This window comes from Nerophis ophidion, linkage group LG13, assembly GCF_033978795.1.
Source record: "Nerophis ophidion isolate RoL-2023_Sa linkage group LG13, RoL_Noph_v1.0, whole genome shotgun sequence".
Taxonomy (NCBI): domain Eukaryota; kingdom Metazoa; phylum Chordata; class Actinopteri; order Syngnathiformes; family Syngnathidae; genus Nerophis; species Nerophis ophidion.
This window is the reverse complement of record NC_084623.1, coordinates 52,493,877-52,518,573: the sequence shown is the minus strand read 5'-3', so window position 1 is coordinate 52,518,573 and position 24,697 is coordinate 52,493,877. Positions and strand designations below refer to the sequence as shown.

General features: G+C 37.9%; 2 protein-coding genes across 3 annotated transcripts in view; one reads left to right on the top strand and one right to left on the bottom strand.

Annotated features, from left to right (window-relative positions):
* cryba1a (crystallin, beta A1a) overlaps positions 1-24,697 on the bottom strand; it is a 63,610-nt gene that overhangs the window by 10,009 nt on the left and 28,904 nt on the right. The window contains exons 2-3 of one of the 2 annotated variants that reach the window (XM_061919197.1): positions 1,187-1,245; positions 870-1,101 (exon numbers count right to left, since the gene is read on the bottom strand). The gene's annotated coding sequence lies outside the window, so the exon portion shown is untranslated. The remainder of the gene's footprint in view (positions 1-869; positions 1,102-1,186; positions 1,246-24,697) is intronic. The other variant, XM_061919198.1, reaches the window with a different exon arrangement.
* The window catches only part of crybb1l3 (crystallin, beta B1, like 3), a 22,913-nt gene continuing 1,352 nt past the window's right edge, over positions 3,137-24,697 (top strand). Inside the window, 7 exon segments of the mRNA XM_061919193.1 lie at positions 3,137-3,160; positions 3,305-3,378; positions 5,566-5,684; positions 6,995-7,127; positions 13,799-13,941; positions 22,284-22,443; positions 22,445-24,697. The exon segment at positions 22,445-24,697 is cut by the window's right edge and continues 1,352 nt beyond it. Coding sequence (XP_061775177.1) covers positions 3,313-3,378; positions 5,566-5,684; positions 6,995-7,127; positions 13,799-13,941; positions 22,284-22,443; positions 22,445-22,591 — 768 coding nt within the window. The 5' untranslated portion in view covers positions 3,137-3,160; positions 3,305-3,312 and the 3' untranslated portion in view covers positions 22,592-24,697.

Below are 24,697 nucleotides of genomic sequence, written 5' to 3'. Positions count from 1 at the left end.
CTTAAAAAAAAAGATACCTGTTAGCATGCTAATATTGGTCATAGGTATGTTAGCATATATTGTTAATTAACGAACAAAACTTGTTAGCATACTAATATTGATAATTGGTGTGCTAGCTTTATTTAAGCTAATTTTGGAGGTACACACCTCAGCGTCAAATGTATTGTTACTTAAAAAAATGATACCTGTTAGCATGCTAATATTGGTCATTGGTATGTTAGCATGTATTGTTAATTGACGAAAAAAACCTGTTAGCATGCTAACATTAATAATTGGTGTGCTAGCTTTATTTACGCTAATTTTGGAGGTACACACCTCAGCGTCAAATGTATTGTTACTTAAAAAAATGATACCTGTTAGCATGCTAATATTGGTCATTGTATGTTAGCATGTATTGTTAATTGACGAAAAAAACTTGTTAGCATGCTAACATTGATAATTGGTGCGCTAGCTTTATTTAAGCTAATTTTGGAGGTACACACCTCAGCGTCAAATGTATTGTTACTTAAAAAAAATGATACCTGTTAGCATGCTAATATTGGTCATTGTATGTTAGCATGTCTTGTTAATTGACGAACAAAAGCTGTTAGCATGCTAACATTAGTTATTTGTATGCTAGCCTTTTTTGTTGTTTTTCCCATAATAATTGTAGCGTAAATAAGAATTAGGCACAAAGTGGTGAGAAAGAATAGAAAAAGAAACTGTCAAACTGCACTTTGAGGTCATTTGTTTTTGTGATTATCTTGCTGACGTTTGACGACGTGTGGCGGCGTGTCTGAGCACAGGCGTGTGAGTCAGCAGGAAGCAGGAAGACAGAAAAGTCAACAATGGCAACAATGCCATGAAAAGGAGGGACAGGGAGGGCTTACCTGCACAGGCCCCACAGAGTGGCGTCCACAAAGAACCAGGTCCTGACCGCCACGGGCGCACGGCTCTTTTTATACGTGGCGCTGCCCGAGGGTAACCGTGCCGACGGGCGCGGGCCGCCGTCAGCACATTGCTGCGCACGCCATTGTTCCACGGTGAGCGGCTGGCTCTGAAGTGGCGAGCGGTGTGGGAGTGGGAGAAGGCCAACATGGCCGCTGCAGATGAACACACAAGCTACAAAAACAAAAACCACGACTCGTCAAAAACGTGTCGGTTCCAAACACGCTTCAACCTGATGAAGTTGTTGGACTTATTTCACCTTTTCTTCTTCTTCTGGTCCAAGTGCACGTGTCTCATCAAGCACACACTTTCACTTTGCTGCACAGTGGACACACAAATATATACATGTTCAGTACACACACACACACACACACACACACACACACACATATATATATATACATATATATATATATATAGATAGACAGCCCTGCAATGAGGTTGCGACTTGTCCAGGGTGTACTCAGCCTTCCGCCCAATTGCAGCTGAGATAGGCACCAGTGCCCCCCGCGACCCCAAAGGGAATACGGTAGAAAATGGATGGATATATACTATATATAAACATATATACTATATATAAACATATATATATATATATATATATATATATATATATATATATATATATGGTGACAAGCGGTAGAAAAATGGACGGATGGACATATATACTGTACATATATACTTTTTTACACTTTTATACATATATATATATATATATATATATATACATACATTTACAAATAACAATATACATATACACACAAATATATATACTTATAGATACACACATATATACACACATGTATAGGTATACAGATATACACATATACATACATACGAACCTACAAATATACAGTACAGTGTGTATGTATACATATTTTCTTAAATATACATATACATATATACATATATATATATATATATATATATATATTTACACAAATATATAAATACACACACACACATATATTTATGTGTGTATATATACATATGTATATATGTATATATGTAAATATATACACATATGTATATACACATATACACTTATATATGTGTGTATTAATACACATATTGATGTATAAATATATATATATATATATATATATATATATATATATACTGTATATATATATATATACACAAATATATAAATACACACACATATTTATGTGTGTGTATACATGTATACACATGTATATACATATGTATATATATATGTGTATATATGTAAATATATACACACATATATATACACATATATACACATATATGTGTATATATATATACACATGTATACATATAAACATATATATATGTACATATATATATATTTAAAAATACACATACATATATGTATATATACATATATATGTATAATGTATGTATATACACATACATACATATGTATGTGTATATGCATATACATACATGTGGTCCGTAGCTAACTATTGTTAGCATTGTAAATTTCTAGGTATACACCTCAGCGTCAAATGTATTTGTACTTCAAAGATTTTATGTGTAAAAAGCACTTTACATTGAGTAAACAACCTCAAAGTGCTACATACACATATACATGTATATATATACACACACACACATACAGTATATATACATACATACATAAATACATACATACATACATACATATATATAAATATATATATATTATATATATATATATATATATATATATATATATGAAAAAAAAATTCTTCAAATCCATTTCTGAAAATGTTCTTATAATCTAAAATCCAGCATATCAACGTTAGCGTTCTAACAGGTATCATTGGTCAGGTTACAACATATGTGAGGCCGAGGTGTCAACCTGCAAAACCAGCATGCAAATATTAGAATGAGGGCCATTAAAAAAACAGGAGTTTGGCCTCGAACGGCCCCGGGGCCACACTTTGGACACCCCTGGGGTCTACATTGCCCTCTTTTCCGTCACCCTCCAGTCATATCAACAGGATGAGGAGCTACAACCGGAGCTAACTGGTAGATTACAGCAGGTTGAAAGATGCTGCGTGTGTTCCGCGTTGTGCTGATGACAGCGTCCAACAACGCGCAACAAAAACAGTCGCGCCGAGTCAGCGCCGCCGCTAAGCACCGTGACCTTTGACCCCGGGCTGCCCGCTCCAGCCAATGAGAAGCGGACATAAAAGGTGTATATATATATCCCCCCTCGCTCACCCGCCGTCCATCTCTTTTTCCCGACGTCGCCACGGTTACGCCAGTAAGTTTCACCAATAGGACGAGGACGCCGCTTTGATGGAATATCGGGAGTGTGACATTTATTAAAAAATTAAGTGGAAATGATGTGCCAGGTGCTGGACGGTAAACGTACTCTTGTCAACCTTTCTTCACCTTTCTCCCGCAGATCTGACTATGTCTCACTCGGGCGCTCAAGGCAGCATCGGCAGCCACTCCGCCATGGGGCTGCGCGGTCACAAGGTACACCAAAGTCCAGATTGGCAACCAAAGTGGTCCTGAGTCAGGGGGTGTCCACTGTGTGGTCCGTAGCTAACTATTGTTAGCATTGTAAATTTGTAGGTATACACCTCAGCGTCAAATGTATTTGTACTTCATAGATTTTATGTGTAAAAATCACTTTACATTGAGTAAACAACCTCAAAGTGCTACAGTGAATTACAAAAAATAAAAATAAAAATAAAAACTAGAACAGCCAAATAGCTAAAACAAGTATTTTTTTTTATTTATTTAGATTTTTTAAAAAGAAGGGGTTTTAAGCCTTTTTAAAAAAAGCATCCACAGTCTGTGGTGCCCTCAGGTGGTCAGGAGAGCGTTCCACAGACTGGGAGTGACAAATCATACCTGTTAGCATGCGAACATTGGTAATTGGTATGCAAATATATTTTTACATGACAAACAATACCCGTCAACATGCTGTCGTTGCTAATTGTTATGCTAGCTTTCTTTTAATATAGCGAATTTTGTAAGCATACACCTTAGCGTCAAATTTATTTTTTACTTAACAGCTTTTATGTGTAGAAAACACTTTACATTGAGTAAAGAACTAGAAAGTGCTACAGTGTATTAAAAAAATAGAAATAAAAATTTAAATAAAAATAAAAACTAAAACATCCTAATAGGGCCCTGCGATGAGGTGGCGACTTGTCCAGGGTGTACCCTGCCTTCCGCCCGATTGTAGCTGAGATAGGCGCCAGCGCCCCCCGCGACCCCGAAAGGGAATAAGCGGTAGAAAATGGATGGATGTATGGAACATCCTAATAGCTACAACTATCCATCCATTTTCTACCGCTTATTCCCTTTTGGGGTTGCGGGGGATGAACTAGTATGCATATATAAAAAAAAAAACACATTTATTATTATTTAAAAAAAAAAAAAAGGGGTTTTAAGCCTTTTTCAAAAGCATTCACAGTCTGTGGTGCCCTCAGGTGGTCAGGGAGAGTGTTCCACAGTCTGGGAGTGACAAATGATACCTGTTAGCATGCTGGCATTGGTAATAGGTATGCTAGCTTTATTTCATCAAATTTTGTATGTATACACCTCAGCGTCAAATTTATTGTCACTTAAAAAAATGATAACTGTTCACATGCTATCATTGGTAATTGTATGCTAGCTTCTTTTTTTTTTGGATCGTTAAGGGTCCAAACAAGATAGCATTTTAAGGTGAACACCTCAGAGTAACATTATATTCTGGTACTGGATACATATTACAGTTAGCGTTTTAACATGCTAACATTAGTATGCTAGCTTTTTTAGCAAGGATACACCTCATTGTCATATTTTTTAATATTTATCTGATGCTAACTTTAAGCTAACTATTAAAATAGTACTGTTTAGAGACCTCCTTGTTACCTAATCTTTTTTGCCACTTGACACTATCTGGTCAGCGTGCTAACTGTTAGCATTTCAGTTCAGCTTTGGCTCTTTTGGCATTGACGTGACATTTCTACCCAAAATGGGGAAAAAGCACATTGTTTGCAGGGTGAAAACTACCAAAATGTTAGTTTTTGTCAGGTTCAAACACTGATGACATCTATTAAACAAGACAAGAAGCAAGGAATTAAACAGAGACAGAAATAAATTTGGCTCAATTGAGGAGAGACGTCGGGGCTGTACTCTTGTACAGTCTCCATCACGCTCTGGCGAACATTTGTACGCCTGCTCTTTTATTTGAACTTTCCCTGATTCCATGGCAACAGCTGTTTTTAAGGGGCGGGGGTCATAAACAGATATCGCCTTTGATCACAAACAGTTCAAAGAAAAAGGTTTGTTCAAAGAAAAGGTCGTAAATGAGTTCAAAGAGGAGGTCCCTGGAGGGGAGTCGGGCCCTGCTTCCTCTTTGCTTTGTAGTTCTTGGGTCAAGACAACATCTTTCTATGGATTACAATAGAATAAAGAAACCGAACACCTTCATGTTGCTTCCCATCCTACACAGTGGAGTTTTACAAGCCTTCTTCTTGCTAGGTTTTGTCAGCTTTTGCCGACTTGCCGGAAAACTCCTGGCAACACAAAGTTTTGTGATAACTTCGATACAATTATTCTGACATTTTTGATGTGTCCTTTGATGTGTCTTTTGATGTGTCCTTTGATGTGTCCCGGTGAGGAAACAAATCCTAAAAAATTAAAACTTGAGTGTGTTCTTCCCAACAGATATTCCTTTACGAGTTTGAGAACTTCCAGGGCCGGAGGACGGATCTGTTCGGGGAGTGCCGCAACCTGTGTGAGAAGGGCCTGGAGAAAATCGGCTCCATCCGCGTAGAAAACGGACCGTAAGTCACGGACGAGGCCAGAATTATCTCAAGTCCGGTCATGGCTCGGGATTATTTTGACATTAGAAAATGCCTAAAGTTCCTGAATTTGTGGCAATTTGTGATGTTTTCATCAGTTATTGAAGTTTCTTTTAACCGTCACCTCAACAAAATTGGAAAATAAATCCCGTATTGATGTTTTACTCGTTGTATACCACGTAGACTTAGAATTAGTATGCTAACATTGGTAATTTGTATGCTAGCTTTTTTTTTTCTTTTTGTGTGCAAATTTTGTAGGTATACACCTCAGAGTCAAATATATTACTTAAAAAAATTATACTTTACAAGCTAACATTGGTAATTGGTTTGCTAGCTTTTTTTTTTGTAGCTAATTTTGTAGGTATACTCCGAAGCGTCAAATTTATCGTTACTCGACAAAAGATACCTGTTAACAGGCTAACATTGGTAATTGGTATGCTAGCTTTTTTTTGTAGCTAATTTTGTAGGTATACACCTAAGCGTCAAATGTGTTGTTACTCAACAAATTTCACCTGTTAGCATGCTAACATTGGTAATTGGTATGCTATCCTTATTTAAGCTAATTTTGTAGGTATACACCTAAGCGTCAAATGTATTGTTACTCAACAAATTTTACCTGTTAGCATGCTAGCATTGGTAATTGGTATGCTAGCTTTTTTTTTTGTAGCTAATTTCGTAGGTATACACCTAAGCGTCAAATTTATCGTTACTCGACAAATTATACCTGTTAGCATGTTAACATTGGTAATTGGTATGTTGGCTTTTTTAGTAGCTAATTTTGTAGGTATACACCTAAGCGTCAAATTTCTTGATACTCGACAAATCATACCTGTTAGCATGCTAACATTGGTAATTGGTATGGTAGCTTTTTTCTGTAGCTAATTTCTTAGGTATACACCTAAGCGTCAAATCTATCGTTACTCGACAAATGATACCTGTTAGCATGCTAATATTGGTAGCTGGTATGTTAGCATATATTTTTCCTTAACGAACAAAAACCGTCAGCATGCTAACATTTGTAAATAGCATGCCAGCTTTATTTAAGCCAATTGTGTAGGTATACACCTAAGCGTCAAATTTATTGTTAAACAATACCTGTTAACATGCTAACATTGGTAATCGGTATGCTATCTTTTTTTTGTAGCAAATTTTCTAAGTATACACCTAAGCATCAAATGTATTGTTAGTCAACAAATGATACCTGTTAGCATGCTAACATTGGTAAATGGTATGCTAGCATTTTTTTTTTAAGCTAACTTTGTAGCCATGCTAACATTGGTGTATCCATACAGCTGGGTGGGCTTTGAGCAGCAGAACATGAGCGGTGAGATGTTCGTCCTGGAGAAAGGAGAATACCCCCGCTGGGACGCCTGGTCCAACAGCTACCGCTGCGACCGCATCATGTCAGTCAGGCCCGTCAAGATGGTAAGCTCCGTATTCAAAGCATTTGGATTTGACAAATTGTTTGGCTTGACCGAGAATCGTGAGCTCCACCCCAAAAATTTTTTAAATGAAAAATATCCCAGATTACCCAAAATTCTGGGTTTTCTGGGTCATTTTTCGAACTCGCACAACTCCCACTTTACCTCAACCGATTGGAACCGTTCCACCATCCACACACTCCACCCACCTTGAAAAATAAAATTTAATCACGTTTTTAAAAAAAAATTCAAGAATTCCCAGAAATCCCGGTTTTCCAAAGCCCTATTTATACACCACTTCCTGGAAAGTTTTTACAGTCCGCATTTTTCAACCATTTTTGACCATTCCACTTTCAAAACATTCTTCTTAATCCGAACAATAAAAGTTTTTATTTTATTTTTTGGGTAAAAATTTCCAGTTTCCCCGAAATTCCAGAAATTTCGAACATACCAATTCAAATTAAAAATGTTACTGCGTCAACTTTTTCCAACCGTTTCCAAAAATTCCAATACCAGCCCAATCCATTAATATTATTATTACTCTAAACAATTGTGGCGTTGTCAATATTTTCTAAAATTCCAGGTTTTCCCGAAATTCCCGTTCAAATGAACGTAGTTCTACAAATCCCCAAATTCACAAAATTTTGCGCCATTTTTTTACCCAATTCCGACCTTTCAACCATCGACCCAAACTAGTGCTCTTCACAAAACATGTTGTCTCTTTCCCAAAATTCCTGGTTTTCCCAGAATTTCACGAATTTTCTCCCCATTGACAAGAAATAGGAAATATACAATCGACCGTTCTACCATCCACACACTCCACCCACCTTGGACAATCAAACTAAACCAAGTTTTAAAAAAATTCCAGGAATTCCCAGAAATCCCGGTTTTCCAAAGCCCTGTTTATACACCACTTCCTGGAAAGTTTTCACAGTCCGCATTTTACAACCGTTTTTGACAATTCCAGCTTCAAACATTCTTCTTAATTGGGACAACAAAAGTTTTCCTGAAAATTCCAGGAATTTCGAAAATACCATTTAAAATTAAAAATGTTACTGCATCAACATTTTCTAAACATTTCCAATCATCTCAAACAAATGTGGTGTTATCAATATTTTTAAAAATTCCAGTTTTTAACTAAATTCCCATTCAAATGAACGGGCGTATTCATAGTTCTACAAATCCCCAAATTCTCAACATTTTGCGCCAATTTTGGGACAACAAAAGTTTTTCTTTTTTTTGTACAAAATGACTAGTTTCCTCGAAATTACAGGAATTTAGAAAACACCAATTAAAATTCAAAATGTTACTCCGTCAACATTTTCTAACCTTTTCCAAAAATTCCAACACCAGCCCATTCATATAATCTCAAACAACTGTGGCGTTGTCGACATTTTCAAAATCCCAGTTCTTCCCGAAATTCAAATTGAAATGAACGTACGTGTTTGTAATTCTACAAATCCCCAAATTCTCACCTTCAAAACATTCTTCTTAATTGGGAAAACAAAAGTTTTTCGTAAAAATGTCCAGTTTCCCTGAAAATCCAGGATTATTGAAAACACCAATTAAGAATCAAAATGTTACTGCGTCAACATTTTCTAACCGTTTCCAAAAATTTCAACACCAGCCCGTTCATATCTCAAACAATTGTGGTGTTATCAATATTTTTCAAAATTCCAGTTTTTAACTAAATTCCCATTCAAATGAACGGGCGTATTCATAGTTCTACAAATCCCCAAATTCTCAAAATTTTGCACCAATTTTGGGACAACAAAAGTTTTTCTTTTTTTTTGTACAAAATGACTAGTTTCCTCGAAATTACAGGAATTTAGAAAACACCAATTAAAATTCAAAATGTTACTCCGTCAACATTTTCTAACCTTTTCCAAAAATTCCAACACCAGCCCATTCATATAATCTCAAACAATTGTGGCGTTGTCGACATTTTCAAAATTCCAGTTTTTCCCGAAATTCAAATTGAAATGAACGGACGTATTCGTAATTCTACAAATCCCCAAATTCTCACCTTCAAAACATTCTTTTTAATTGGGGAAACAAAAGTTTTTCGTAAAAATGTCCAGTTTCCCTGAAAATCCAGGAATATTGAAAAGACCAATTAAAAATCAAAATGTTACTGCGTCAACATTTTCTAACCGTTTCCAAAAATTCCAACACCAGCCCGTTCGTATCATCTCAAACAATTGTGGCATTGTCAAAAAAAAAATTTAAATTTTACAAAATTCACATTCAAATGAACAGATGTATTCATGGTTCTCACAAATGCCCCAATTCTCAAACGTTTGCGCCAATTTTGGGAAAACAAATGTTTTTCTTTTTTTTCGTAAAAATAACCAGTTTCCCCGAAAATCCAGGAATTTCGACAATACCAATTTAAATTCCATCTACAAATCCCCAAATTCTCAAAATTGTGCGCCATTTTTTTACCCAAGTCCAACTTTTCAACCATCGACCCAAACTAGTGCTCTTCGCAAAACATGTTGTCTCTTTTCCAAAATTCCTGTTTTTTCCCGGAATTTCAGGGAATTTTCTCCCCATTGACAAGGAATAGGAAATATACAATCGACTGCATAACACACACTTCTCATCCCATTCCAACCGTTCTACCATCCACACACTCCACCCACCTTGGACAATCAAATAAAACCAAGTTTTGAAAAAAAATTCCGGAATTCCCAGAACCCCCGCTTTTCCAAAGCCCTATTTTCACCACTGCCTGGAAAGTTTTCACGGTCCGCATTTTTCAACCGTTTTTGACCATTCTACCTTCAAAACATTATTCTCAATTGGGACAACAAAAGTTTTTCTTTTTTTTTCAAAAAATTTCCAGTTTGCCCGAAAATCCAGGAATTTCGAAAATACCATTCAAAATTCTAAATGTTACTACGTCAACATTTTCTAACCGTTTCCAAAAATTCCAACACCAGCCCATTCAAATAATCTTAAACAATTGTGATGTTATGAATATTTTCAAAAATTCCAGTTTTTGCCGAAATTCCAATTCAAATGAACGTAGTTCTACGAATCCCCAATTTCTCAAAATTTTGCGTCATTTTTTTACCCAATTCCGACCTTTCAACCATCAACCCAAACTAGTGCTCTTCACAAAACATGTTGTCTCTTTCCCTAAAATTCCCGGTTTTCACAGAATTTCATGGAATTTTCTCCCCATTGACAAGGAATAGGAAATATACAATCGACTGAATAACCCACACTTCTCTTCCCATTCCAACCGTTCTACCATCCACACACTCCACCCACCTTGGAGAATTAAATTAAACCAAGTTTTAAAAAAATTCCAGGAATTCCCAGAACTCCCGGTTTTCCAAAGCCCTATTTATACACCACTTTCTGGAAAGTTTTCACGGTCCGCATTTTTCAACCGTTTTTGACCATTCCACCTTCAAAACATTATTCTTAATTGGGACAACAAAAGTTTTTCTTTTTTTTTCAAAAAATTTCCAGTTTGCCCGAAAATCCAGGAATTTCGAAAATACCATTTAAAATTCTAAATGTTACTACGTCAACATTTTCTAACCGTTTCCAAAAATTCCAACACCAACCCGTTCAAATAATCTTAAACAATTGTGATGTTATGAATATTTTCCAAAATTCCATTTTTTCCTGAAATTCCTATTCAAATGAATGTAGTTCGACAAAACCCCAAGTTCTCAAAATTTTGCGCCATTTTTTTACCCAATTCCGACCTTTCAACCATCAACCCAAACTAGTGCTCTTCACAAAACATGTTGTCTCTTTCTAAAAATTCCCGGTTTTCCCAGAATTTCAGGGAATTTTCTCCCCATTGACAAGGAATAGGAAATATACAATCGACTGCATAACCCACACTTCTCATCCCATTCCAACCGTTCTACCATCCACACACTCCACCCACCTTGGACAATCAAATTAAACCAAGTTTTATAAAAATTCCAGGAATTCCAAGAACTCCCGGTTTTCCAAAGCCCTGTTTATACACCACTTTCTGGAAAGTTTTCACAGTCCGCATTTTTCAACCGTTTTTGACCATTATACCTTCAAACTTTAATCTTGATTGGGACAACAAAAGTTTTTATTTTTTTCTGTAAACATTTCCAGTTTCCCCGAAAATCCAGGAATTTCAAAAATAACATTTAAAATTCTAAATATTACTACGTCAACATTTTCTAAACCGTTTCCAAAAATTCCAACACCAGCCCGTTCAAATAATCTTAAACAATTGTGATGTTATGAATATTTTCAAAAATTCCAGTTTTTCCCAAAATTCCAATTCAAATGAACGAAGTTCTACAAATCCCCAAGTTCTCAAAATGTTGCGCCATTTTTTTACCCAATTCCGACCTTTCAACCATCGACCCAAACTAGTGCTCTTCACAAAACATGTTGTCTCTTTCTAAAAATTCCCGGTTTTCCCAGAATTTCAGGGAATTTTCTCCCCATTGACAAGGAATAGGAAATATACATCCATCCATCCCATCCATCCATTTTCTACCGCTTATTCCCTTTCGGGGTCGCGGGGGGGCGCTGGCGCCTATCTCAGCTACAATCGGGCGGAAGGCAGGGTACACCCTGGACAAGTCGCCACCTCATCGCAGGGCCAACACAGATAGACAGACAACATTCACACTCACATTCACACACTAGGGCCAATTTAGTGTTGCCAATCAACCTATCCCCAGGTGCATGTCTTTGGAAGTGGGAGGAAGCCGGAGTACCCGGAGGGAACCCACGCATTCACGGGGAGAACCTGCAAACTCCACACAGGAAGATCCCGAGCCTGGATTTGAACCCAGGACTGCAGGAACTTCGTATTGTGAGGCAGACGCACTAACCCCTCTGCCACCGTGAAGCCCAGGAAATATACAATCGACTGAATAACCCACACTTCTCATCCCATTCCAACCGTTCTACCATCCACACACTCCACTCACCTTGAAGAATGAAATTAAACCAAGTTTTTAAAAAATTCCAGGAATTCCAAGAACTGCCGGTTTTCCAAAGCCCTATTTATACACCACTTCCTGGAAAGTTTTCACTGTCTGCATTTTTCAACCATTTTTGACCATTCTACCTTCAAAACATTATTCTTAATTGGGACAACAAAAGTGTTTCTTCTTTTTTCAAAAAATTTCCAGTTTGCCCGAAAATCCAGGAATTTCGAAAATACCATTTAAAATTCTAAATGTTACTACGTCAACATTTTCTAAACCGTTTCCAAAAATTCCAACACCAGCCCGTTCAAATAATCTTAAACAATTGTCATGTTATGAATATTTTCAAAAATTCCAGTTTTTCCCAAAATTCCAATTCAAATGAACGAAGTTCTACAAATCCCCAAGTTCTCAAAATGTTGCGCCATTTTTTTACCCAATTCCGACCTTTCAACCATCGACCCAAACTAGTGCTCTTCACAAAACTTGTTGTCTCTTTCTAAAAATTCCCGGTTTTCCCAGAATTTCAGAGAATTTTCTCCCCATTGACAAGGAATAGGAAATATACAATCGACTGCATAACACACACTTCTCATCCCATTCCAACCGTTCTACCATCCACACACTCCACCCACCTTGGAGAATCAAATTAAACCAAGATAAAAAAAAATTACAGGAATTCCGAGAACTCCCGGTTTTCCAAAGCCCTGTTTATACACCACTTCCTAGAAAGTTTTCACAGTCCGCATTTTTCAACCGTTTTTGACCATTCCACCTTCAAACATTCTTCTTAATTGGGACAACAAAAGTTTCCCTGAAAATTCCAGGAATTTCGAAAATACCCATTTAAAATTAAAAATGTTACTGCATCAACATTTTCTAACCATTTCCAAAAAAATTCCAACACCAGCCCGTTCATATCTCAAACAACTGTGGCATTGTGGAAATTTTCAAAATTCCAGTTTTTCCCGAAATTCAAATTGAAATGAACGGACGTATTCGTATTTCTACAAATCCCCAAGTTCTCAAATTTTTTCGCTATTTCTTCACAAAACATGTTGTCTCTTTCCCCAGAATTTCAGGGAAATTGACAATGAATATACAATCGACTGCATATCTCACACTTCTCATCCGATTCCAACCGTTCCACCATCCACACACTCCGGACATTTCCCTGTTCCGTAAGATTCCCGGTTACCTGGAACCACCAGGAATCCCCCCCATTGAAAATGAATCAGCAATATACAAACCTCTTCACAGCCCACATTTCCCAAGAGATTCGAACCATACCACCGTGTGAACCGTATGAATAATAGGCAAAATTCCCCCAAAAAGTGCAGTTCCCCTTTAAAGGACAATCGATGCGTCTTGTATGTAAGCATGTTTTAGCACAACCAATAGGGGGCGCCAAATATTCTTGGTTATATAAGCACTAACACAAGTAAACACGCTGCCGGACTGCTTGTATCGGAACCTCTATATCGGAGATTTTAGTTCCAAGCTGTATAATTCATTGATACCGAACTGATATCCGATATCAGCCCCTGAGGTGACTGAACTCCAAGGTGTGCCCCACCTGTCACTCAAAGTCAGCTGTGATAGGCTCCAGCTCCATGGGACCCCTGAACAGCATAGGTGGCTAACAATGAATTTGTGTTACTTTAAGTCTTTCTCGGGTAAAGAAAGACAAACCTTAGACACTGTGGGGTTGTGTGTGTCCCTCCAGGACCCCCAGGACCATAAAATCTGCCTGTACGAGTGCACCAACTTTGAGGGTCGCAAGATGGAGGTGTGCGACGAGGACATTCCAAGCCTTTGGTCTTACGGCTTTCAGGACCGCGTGGCGAGCATTCAAGTCACTGGTGGAACGTAAGTAAAACTATGAGAAAATGACAACTAATTGTTGCATATGCACAGACCCTTGATGAGGAATATAAAGTAATACTGTTCAATATTCATGGCATTGACCCAAATATAGGATATATCTAGTTCCTAAAGGCTCTGGATGCTGTGGGGCTGTCTTGGTTGACCTCGGAGGGCGGTACCTCTGGATTGGCAGACCGGGGTGGTGGTTCCTCTCTTTAGGAAGGGGAACCGGAGGGTGTGTTCCAACTATCGTGGGATCACACTCCTCAGCCTTCCCAGTAAGGTCTATTCAGGTGTACTGGAGAGGAGGCTACGCTGGATAGTCGAACCTCGGATTCAGGAGGAACAGTGTGGTTTTCGTCCTGGTCGTGGAACTGTGGACCAGCTCTATACCCTCTGCAGGGTTCTTGAGGGTGCATGGGAGTTTGCCCAACCAGTCTACATGTGCTTTGTGGACTTGGAGAAGGCATTTGACCATATCCTTTGGGAAGTCCTGTAGGGAGTGCCCAGAGAGTATGGGGTATCGGACTGTCTGATTGTGGAGGTTCGCTCCCTGTACGATCAGTGTCAGAGCTTGGTCCGCATTCCCGGCAGTAAGTCGGACACGTTTCCAGTGAGGGTTAAACTCCGCCAAGGTTGCCCTTTGTCACCGATTCTGTTCCTAAATTTTATGGACAGAATTTCTAGGCACAGTCAAGGCATTGAAGGGATCCGATTTGGTGGCTGCAGGATTAGGTTTCTGCTTTTTGCAGACGATGTGGTCCTGTTGGCTTCATCTGGCCAGGATCTTCAGCTCTCACTGGATCGGTTCGCGGAGAATCAGCACCTCCAAGTCCGAGTCCATGGTTCTTTCCAGGAAAAGGGTGGAGTGCCATTTCCGAGTTGGGGAGGATACTCTGCCACCAAGTGGAGGAGTTCAAGTACCTAGGAGTCTTGTTCACGAGTGAGGGGGGGAGTGGATCGTGAGATCGACAGGCATATCGGTGCGGCGTCTTCAGTAATGCGGACGCTGTATCGATCCATTGCGGTGAAGAAGAAGCTGAACCGGAAGGCAAAGCTCTCAATTTACCGGTCCATCTACATTCCCATCCTCACCTACTATGTCCCAAATTCTCAAAATTTGGCGCCATTTTTTACCCAAATCCCACCTTTCAACCGTCGACCCACACTATTGCTCTTCACATATGTCAAACAAAAAACCTGTGTTCTTCTTCCCCAAATTTTCGGTTTTACCGGAATTTCAGGGAATTTTTTCCCCATTGACATTGAATAAGAAATGTACAATCTACTGCATATCCCACTCTTCTCATCCGATTCAAACCGTAACAAGATCCAAACACTCCTCTCACCCTGGACATTCACACCAGCATGTTTCCCAGTTCTGTAAAATTCCCTGATTACCTGGAATCACCAGGAATTGAAAATGAATGCGCAATATACAAATTAAAGCAACTTATTTAAGATGAGCTAGCTCGATACTAATTTACATTGGGTTTGCCATTGACATGCTGCAGATTAGCATTAGCGACTTTAAACAGAAATATCAACACATTGGAAATTGCTGATGAAAACTACAACTAAGACACACGTGACAATCAAACAGCTGCTGTGTAATAAGTACAATACTTACAGTATTGACACTTTTTAGGGCGCTAGACAAGACAAAGTCAAAACTGCTTCCCAACTACGGCAACACGCCGAGGACAAACTTGCACACGCGACTCAAAAGTGTTAGAAATTTCTAAAACCCTACTTTCAACTCTTCCTGGAAATTTTTCACAGTCTACATTTTTCATTTAGCATGTTTCCCGGTTCTGTAAAATTCCCTGATTACCCGGAATCACCAGGAATTCCCCCCCAATGAAAATGAACCGGCAATATACAAAGTCAAGGAACTTTTCAAACTGGGCTAGCTCGATGCTAATTTAAATGGTGTTTACCATAGAAATGCTACAGATTAGCATTAGCGACTTTAAACGGAGACATCAACACATTGGAATTTGTTGATGAAATCTTCGACTAAGACACTCGTGACATGTGTAATAAGTACAATACTTACAGTATTGACACTTTTTAGGGCGCAAGACAAGACAAAGTCCAGACTACTTCCCGACTACGGCAACACGCCGAGGACAAACTTGCAAACTTGTTATAAATTTCCAAAGCCCTATTTTCACTCCTTCCTGGAAAAGTTTTCACAGCCCACATTTTTTAACAATTTTTGACCAATACACCTTCAAAACAGCTTAATTGGGCCAACAAAAGTGTTTGTTTGTTTTTTTCGTAAAAATTTCCAGTTTAACCGAAATTCCAGGAATTTCGAAACACCAATTAAAATGCAAAATGTTTCCCGGTTACGTAAAATTCCCGATTACCCATAATCACCAGGAATTTCCCCCCATTTAAAATAAACGGGCAGTATACAAAGTAAAGCAACTTTTCAAGCTGGGCTAGCTCGATGCTAATTTACATTGGGTTTGCCATAAACATGCTGCAGATTAGCATTAGCGACTTTAAACGGAGATATCAACACATTGGAAATTGCTGATGAAAACTTCAACTAAGACGCTTGTGACGATCAAACAGCTGCAAAATTTACACTTTTTAGGGCGCAAGACAAGACAAGGTCAAGATTACTTCCCGACTACGGCAACACGTCGAGGACAAACTTGCACTCACAAACGTGGCACAAAAGTGTTACAAATTTCCAAAGCCCTATATTCACTTCTTCCTGGAAAGTTGTCACAGTCCGCATTTTTCATTTAGCATGTTTTCGGTCTCCGATGAGTTAGAGACTTGTCCATGCTGTACGCCGCCTTCCGCCCTGAGATAGGCACCAGCGCCCCCCGCGACCCCAAAGGGAATAAGCGGTAGAAAATGGATAGATGGATGTTTTCCGGTTCTGTAAAATTCCCTGATTACCTGGAATCACCAGGAATTTCCCCCCATTGAAAATGAATATACAAAGTAAAGCAACTTTTCAAGCTGGGCTAGCTCGATGCTAATTTACATTGGGTTTGCCATAGACATGCTGCAGATTAGCATTAGCCACTTTAAACGGAGATATCAACACATTGGAAATTGTTGATGAAATCTACAACAAAGACACGTGACAATAAAACAGCTGCTGTGTAATAAGTACAATACTTACAGTATTGACACTTTTTATGGCGCAACACAAGACAAAGTCAAGGTTACTTCCCGACTACGGCAACACGCCGAGGACAAACTTGCAAACGTGTTATAAATTTCGAAAGCCCTATTTTCACCCCTTTTCACAGTCAACATTTTTCAACAATTTTTTGAACAGTCCACCTTCGAAACTATCTTCTTAATTGGGACAACAAAAGTTTTTTTTTTTTTTTTCGTAAAACATTCTAGTTTTCCCAAAATTCCAGGAATTTTGAAATACCAATTAAAATGCAAAATGTTTCCCGGTTTTGTAAAATTCCCTGATTACCCATAATCACCAGGAATTTCCCCCCATTGAATATGAATATACAATATACAAAGTAAAGCAACTTTTCAAGCTGGGCTAGCTCGATGCTAATTTACATTGGGTTTGCCATAGACATGCTGCAGATTAGCATTAGCGACTTTAAATGGTGATATCAACACATTGGAAATTGTTGATGAAATCTACAACAAAGACACGTGACAATAAAACAGCTGCTGTGTAATAAGTACAATACTTACAGTATTGACACTTTTTATGGCGCAACACAAGACAAAGTCAAGGCTACTTCCCGACTACGGCAACACGCCGAGGACAAACTTGCAAACATGTTATAAATTTCCAAAACCCTGTTTTCACCCCTTCCTGGAAAAGTTTTCACAGTCAACATTTTTCAACAATTTTTTGAACAGTCCACCTTTGAAACTATCTTCTTAATTGGGACAACAAAAGTTTTTAGTTTTTTTTCGTAAAACATTCTAGTTTTCCCAAAATTCCAGGAATTTCGAAATACCAATTAAAATGCAAAATGTTTCCCGGTTTTGTAAAATTCCCTGATTACCCATAATCACCAGGAATTTCCCCCCATTGAATATGAATATACAATATACAAAGTAAAGCAACTTTTCAAGCTGGGCTAGCTCGATGCTAATTTACATTGGGTTTGCCATAGACATGCTGCAGATTAGCATTAGCGACTTTAAATGGTGATATCAACACATTGGAAATTGTTGATGAAATCTACAACAAAGACACGTGACAATAAAACAGCTGCTGTGTAATAAGTACAATACTTACAGTATTGACACTTTTTATGGCGCAACACAAGACAAAGTCAAGGCTACTTCCCGACTACGGCAACACGCCGAGGACAAACTTGCAAACGTGTTATAAATTTCCAAAACCCTGTTTTCACCCCTTCCTGGAAAAGTTTTCACAGTCAACATTTTTCAACAATTTTTTGAACAGTCCACCTTTGAAACTATCTTCTTAATTGGGACAACAAAAGTTTTTAGTTTTTTTTCGTAAAACATTCTAGTTTTCCCAAAATTCCAGGAATTTCCAAATACCAATTAAAATGCAAAATGTTTCCCGGTTTTGTAAAATTCCCTGATTACCCATAATCACCAGGAATTTCCCCCCATTGAAAATGAATATACAATATACAAAGTAAAGCAACTTTTCAAGCTGGGCTAGCTCGATGCTAATTTACATTGGGTTTACCATAGACATGCTGCAGATTAGCATTAGCGACTTTAAATGGTGATATCAACACATTGGAAATTGTTGATGAAATCTACAACAAAGACACGTGACAATAAAACAGCTGCTGTGTAATAAGTACAATGCTTACAGTATTGACACTTTTTATGGCGCAACACAAGACAAAGTCAAGACTACTTCCCGACTACGGCAACACGCCGAGGACAAACTTGCAAACGTGTTATAAATTTCCAAAACCCTATTTTCACCCCTTCCTGGAAAAGTTTTTACAGTCAACATTTTTCAACAATTTTTTGAACAGTCCACCTTCGAAACTATCTTCTTAATTGGGACAACAAAAGTTTTTTGTTTTTTTTCGTAAAACATTCTAGTTTTCCCAAAATTCCAGGAATTTCGAAATACCAATTAAAATGCAAAATGTTTCCCGGTTTTGTAAAATTCCCTGATTACCCATAATCACCAGGAATTTCCCCCCATTGAAAATGAATATACAATATACAACGTAAAGCAACTTTTCAAGCTGGGCTAGCTCGATGCTAATTTACATTGGGTTTGCTATAGACATGCTGCGGATTAGCATTAGCGACTTTAAACGGAAATATCAACACGTTGGAAATTGCTGATGAAAACTTCAACTAAGACGCTTGTGACGATCAAACAGCTGCAAAATGTACACTTTTTAGGGCGCAAGACAAGACAAGGCCAAGATTACTTCCCGACTACGGCAACACGTCGAGGACAAACTTGCACTCACAAACGTGGCTCAAAAGTGTTACAAATTTCCAAAGCCCTATTTTCACCTCTTCCTGGAAAGTTTTCACAGTCCACATTGTTCATTTAGCATGTTTTTGGTCTCCAAAGAGTTAGACACTTGTCCATGCTGTACCCCGCCTTCCGTCCTGAGATAGGTACCAGTGCCCCCCGCGACCTCAAAGGGAATAAGCGGTAGAAAATGGATATGGAGGTTTTCCGGTTCTTTAAAATTCCCTGATTACTTGGAATCACCAGGAATTTCCCCCCATTGAAAATGAATACACAATATAGAAAGTAAAGCAACTTTTCAAGCTGGGCTAGCTCGATGCTAATTTACATTGGGTTTGCCATAGACATGCTGCAGATTAGCATTAGCGACTTTAAATGGTGATATCAACACATTGGAAATTGTTGATGAAAACTACAACACAGACACGTGACAATAAAACAGCTGCTGTGTAATAAGTACAATACTTACAGTATTGACACTTTTTATGGCGCAACACAAGACAAAGTCAAGGCTACTTCCCGACTAAGGCAACACGCCGAGGACAAACTTGCAAACGTGTTATAAATTTCCAAAGCCCTATTTTCACCCCTTTTCACAGTCAACATTTTTCAACAATTTTTTGAACAGTCCATTTTCAAAACTATCTTCTTAATTGGGACAACAAAAGTTTTTTTTTTTTTTTTCGTAAATCATTCTAGTTTTCCCAAAATTCCAGGAATTTCGAAATACCAATTAAAATGCAAAATGTTTCCCGGTTTTGTAAAATTCCCTGATTACCCATAATCACCAGGAATTTCCCCCCATTGAATATGAATATACAATATACAAAGTAAAGCAACTTTTCAAGCTGGGCTAGCTCGATGCTAATTTACATTGGGTTTTCCATAGACATGCTTCAGATTAGCATTAGCGACTTTAAACGGAGATATCAACACATTGGAAATTGCTGATGAAAACTTCAACTAAGACCCTTGTGACGATCAAACAGCTGCAAAATTTACACTTTTTAGGGCGCAAGACAAGACAAGGTCAAGATTACTTCCCGACTACGGCAACACGTCGAGGACAAACTTGCACTCACAAACGTGACTCAAAAGTGTTACAAATTTCCAAAGCCCTATATTCATCTCTTCCTGGAAAGTTTTCACAGTCCACATTTTTCATTTAGCATGTTTTCGGTCTCCGATGAGTTAGAGACTTGTCCATGCTGTACCCCGCCTTCCGTCCTGAGATAGGTACCTGCGCCGCCCGCGACCCCAAAGGGAATAAGCGGTAGGAAATGGATGGATGGATGTTTTCCGGTTCTGTAAAATTCCCTGATGACCTGGAATCACCAGGAATTTCCCCCCATTGAAAATGAATATACAATATACAAAGTAAAGCAACTTTTCAAGCTGGGCTAGCTCGATGCTAATTTACATTGGGTTTGCCATAGACATGCTGCAGATTAGCATTAGCGACTTTAAACGGAGATATCAACACATTGGAAATTGCTGATGAAAACTTCAACTAAGACGCTTGTGACGATCAAACAGCTGCAAAATTTACACTTTTTAGGGCGCAAGACAAGACAAGGTCAAGATTACTTCCCGACTACGGCAACACGTCGAGGACAAACTTGCACTCACAAACGTGGCTCAAAAGGGTTACAAATTTCCAAAGCCCTATTTTCACTTCTTCCTGGAAAGTTTTCACAGTCCACATTTTTCATTTAGCATGTTTTCGGTCTCCGATGAGTTAGAGACTTGTCCATGCTGTACCCCGCCTTCCGTCCTGAGATAGGCACCAGCGCCGCCCGCGACCCCAAAGGGAATAAGCGGTAGAAAAACGGATGGATGGATGTTTTCCGGTTCTGTAAAATTCCCTGATTACCCATAATCACCAGGAATTTCCCCCCATTGAAAATGAATATACAAAGTAAAGCAACTTTTCAAGCTGGGCTAGCTCGATGCTAATTTACATTGGGTTTGCCATAGACATGCTGTAGATTAACATTAGCGACTTTAAACGGAGATATCAACACATTGGAAATTGTTGATGAAATCTACAACAAAGACACGTGACAATAAAAGAGCTGCTGTGTAATAAGTACAATACTTACAGTATTGACACTTTTTATGGCACAACACAAGACAAAGTCAAGGCTACTTCCCGACTACGGCAACACGCCGAGGACAAACTTGCAAACGTGTTATAAATTTCCAAAACCCTATTTTCACCCCTTCCTGGAAAAGTTTTCACAGTCAACATTTTTCAACAATTTTTTGAACAGTCCACCTTTGAAACTATCTTCTTAATTGGGACAACAAAAGTTTTTTTGTTTTTTTTCGTAAATCATTCTAGTTTTCCCAAAATTCCAGGAATTTTGAAATACCAATTAGAATGCAAAATGTTTCCCGGTTTTGTAAAATTCCCTGATTACCCGGAATCAGCAGGAATTCCCCCCAATGAAAATGAATATACAATAGACAAAGTAAAGCAACTTTTCAAGCTGGGCTAGCTCGATGCTAATTTACATTGGGTTTTCCATAGACATGCTGCAGATTAGCATTAGCGACTTTAAACGGTGTTATCAACACATTGGAAATTGCTGATGAAAACTACAACTTAGACGCACAGTATTGACACTTTTTAGGGCGCAGCAAAAGACAAGAAAGTCAAGACTACTTCCCTGCTACGGAAACACGCCGAGGACAAATTTGCACACTTGCAAATGAGACTTAAGAGTGTTAGAAAACTAAATATGAAAGTTGGACTTCACAGTTGTCTTCTGTTAATTGTTTAGTAATATAATCTGAGAAAAAATTAAATATTTGATGACCACATGAATGCGAAAATAAACGGTCCTGGTAATGACTCCCATGACAAGGTGTTGATAATTCGTAATGTATGTCCTCCTCACAGGTGGGTGGCCTACCAGTACCCTGGTTACCGTGGTTACCAGTACATCATGGAAGCGGGCTCCTACAAGCACTGGAACGAGTGGGGGGCGCACCACCCCCAGGTGCAGTCCATTCGCAGGGTGAAAGACATGCAGACGCACCGCCGGGGTTGCTTCGAGATGAGCGCCTAGACCCAGACCACCGCCGCGCATTTTGTCAGCACAAAAACAACCCGCAGAGGCGCTGCGCTGCTATCGGTCCAGAAAGCAGCAGGTGGCGAACGCTCTCCGTCTCCACACCTCACCCGATCACGTTTTTTTTTCTTCATAGCTAGCCGTTTGTGTCGGAAATATGTTTCGGTGCTATTTCTAAGCTTTTTAATCGCATTTATAGTCACTCGGTTTATGTTACAGTTGCAACGATGCCCCTCAGCCTACAACGCAGCAGTGGAAATACATTTTACGGTAAAAAAAACAAGCGTAAAAATAACAGTCGTACTGAGTTACTACTTGCAGAAAAAAGGTGCAATTTTTTTTAATTTTTTTTTAAACAGGGATTTTACAGTAAAAAATTGGCAGCTCAGTCGCCTGATTTTTACTGTGGAAAAATAACAGTGGTGCCATTTTTCTATTTACAGTCAAGCACTTTAAAAACAACAACTGTACATTTTATGTAAAATAAAAACTACAACCTCGCAGCTCAGTTGCCAACATTTACTGCTAAAACAACCGTGGTACCGTTTTTTCACTTACATGTAAAAATTATTGTAGAATTTACGGTAAAAAAAAACAAAAAAACGGAAGTTATTTCGCCAAAATTAACCGTACTTTATGCAGCAAAGATTTTAAAAAACAAAACAAACAAAAAAACGGAGATTTTACCGTAAAAAAAACCTGGCAGCTCAGTCGCCTAAAATTTACCGTGGTACCATTTTTTAATTTACAGTAAATCCCTGTAAAATCAATGACTGTCGATTTTACCATAAAAAACAAAACAAAACGGGCAGCTCAGTCGCCTGAAATTTACTGTGAAAATAACAGTGGTGCCGTTGTTTTAGTTACAGTAAATCACTGTAAAAACAATGACTTTTTTACGGTGCAAAAAACAAAAACTGTCAGCTTAGTTGCCGGTATTTATAGGGAAAAGAAAAGTGGTACCGTTTTTCCATTTACATGTAGAAATAATGATTGTAGAATTTACGGTAAAAAAACTAAACAAAAAAAAAACGGAAGTTATTTCGCCAAAATAAACCGTACTTTATGCAGCAAACATTGTAAAAAACAAAACAAACAAAAAAAACTGATATTTTACCGTAAAAAAAAACTGGCAGCTCAGTTGCCTAAAATTTACCGTGGTACCATTTTTTAATTTACAGTAAATCCCTGTAAAATCAATGACTGTCGATTTTACCATAAAAAACAAAACAAAACGGGCAGCTCAGTCGCCTGAAATTTACTGTGAAAATAACAGTGGTGCCGTTGTTTTATTTACAGTAAATCACAGTAAAAACAATTACTTTTTTACGGTGCAAAAAAACAAAAACTGTCAGCTTAGTTGCCGGTATTTATAGTGAAAAGAAAAGTGGTATAGTTTTACTATTTGCAGAAAAAAAAATGTACAAAAATTTCGCAGAGATTTTACAGTAAAAAAAAATTGCTGAATTTTTACTGTAAAAATAACAATGGTACCATTTTTCCATTTACAGTAAAGCATTGCAAATACAACTGTAACTTTTTTTTTTATGGTTAAAATTTTTTTAAAAAAGTCAGCTTAGTTGCCAAAATTGACCATAAAAATAAAAGTGGTACTGTCCTTTTTTTATTTATATTATGCAAAAATAAGGACTGTAGATTTTACGGTAAAAAAAAAATAGTCAGTTCGGTCGCCAAAATTTACCGTAAAAATAAGTGGTACCATTTTACAATTTGCAGAAATACAATGTAGAAAAAAATACTGGTAGCTCAGTTGCCGGAATTTTACTGTAACCATAACAATGGTAAAATTATTTTCATTTACAGTAATGCACTGTAAAAACGGTGATTGTAGATTTTACAGTAAAAAAAAAATGGCAGTGGAGTTGCCTGAATTTTGACTGTAAAAATAACAATGGTACCATTTTTCCATTTACAGTAAAGCACTGCAAAAACAACTGTAGATTTTTACGGTAAAAAAAAAATGGCAGCTTAGGTGGCAAAATTAAACATTAAAATAAAAGCGGTACCATTTTTTTTTCATTTACAGTATGTAAAAACAAGGACTGTAGATTTTACAGTAAAAAAAAAGTTCAGTCGCCAAAATTTACCGTAAAAATAAGTGGTAGCATTTTACTTTTTGCAGAAATACAATGTAGAAAAAAATACTGGTAGCTCAGTTGCCGGAATTTTACTGTAAACATAACAATGGTATAATTTTTTCATTTACAGTAATGCACTGTAA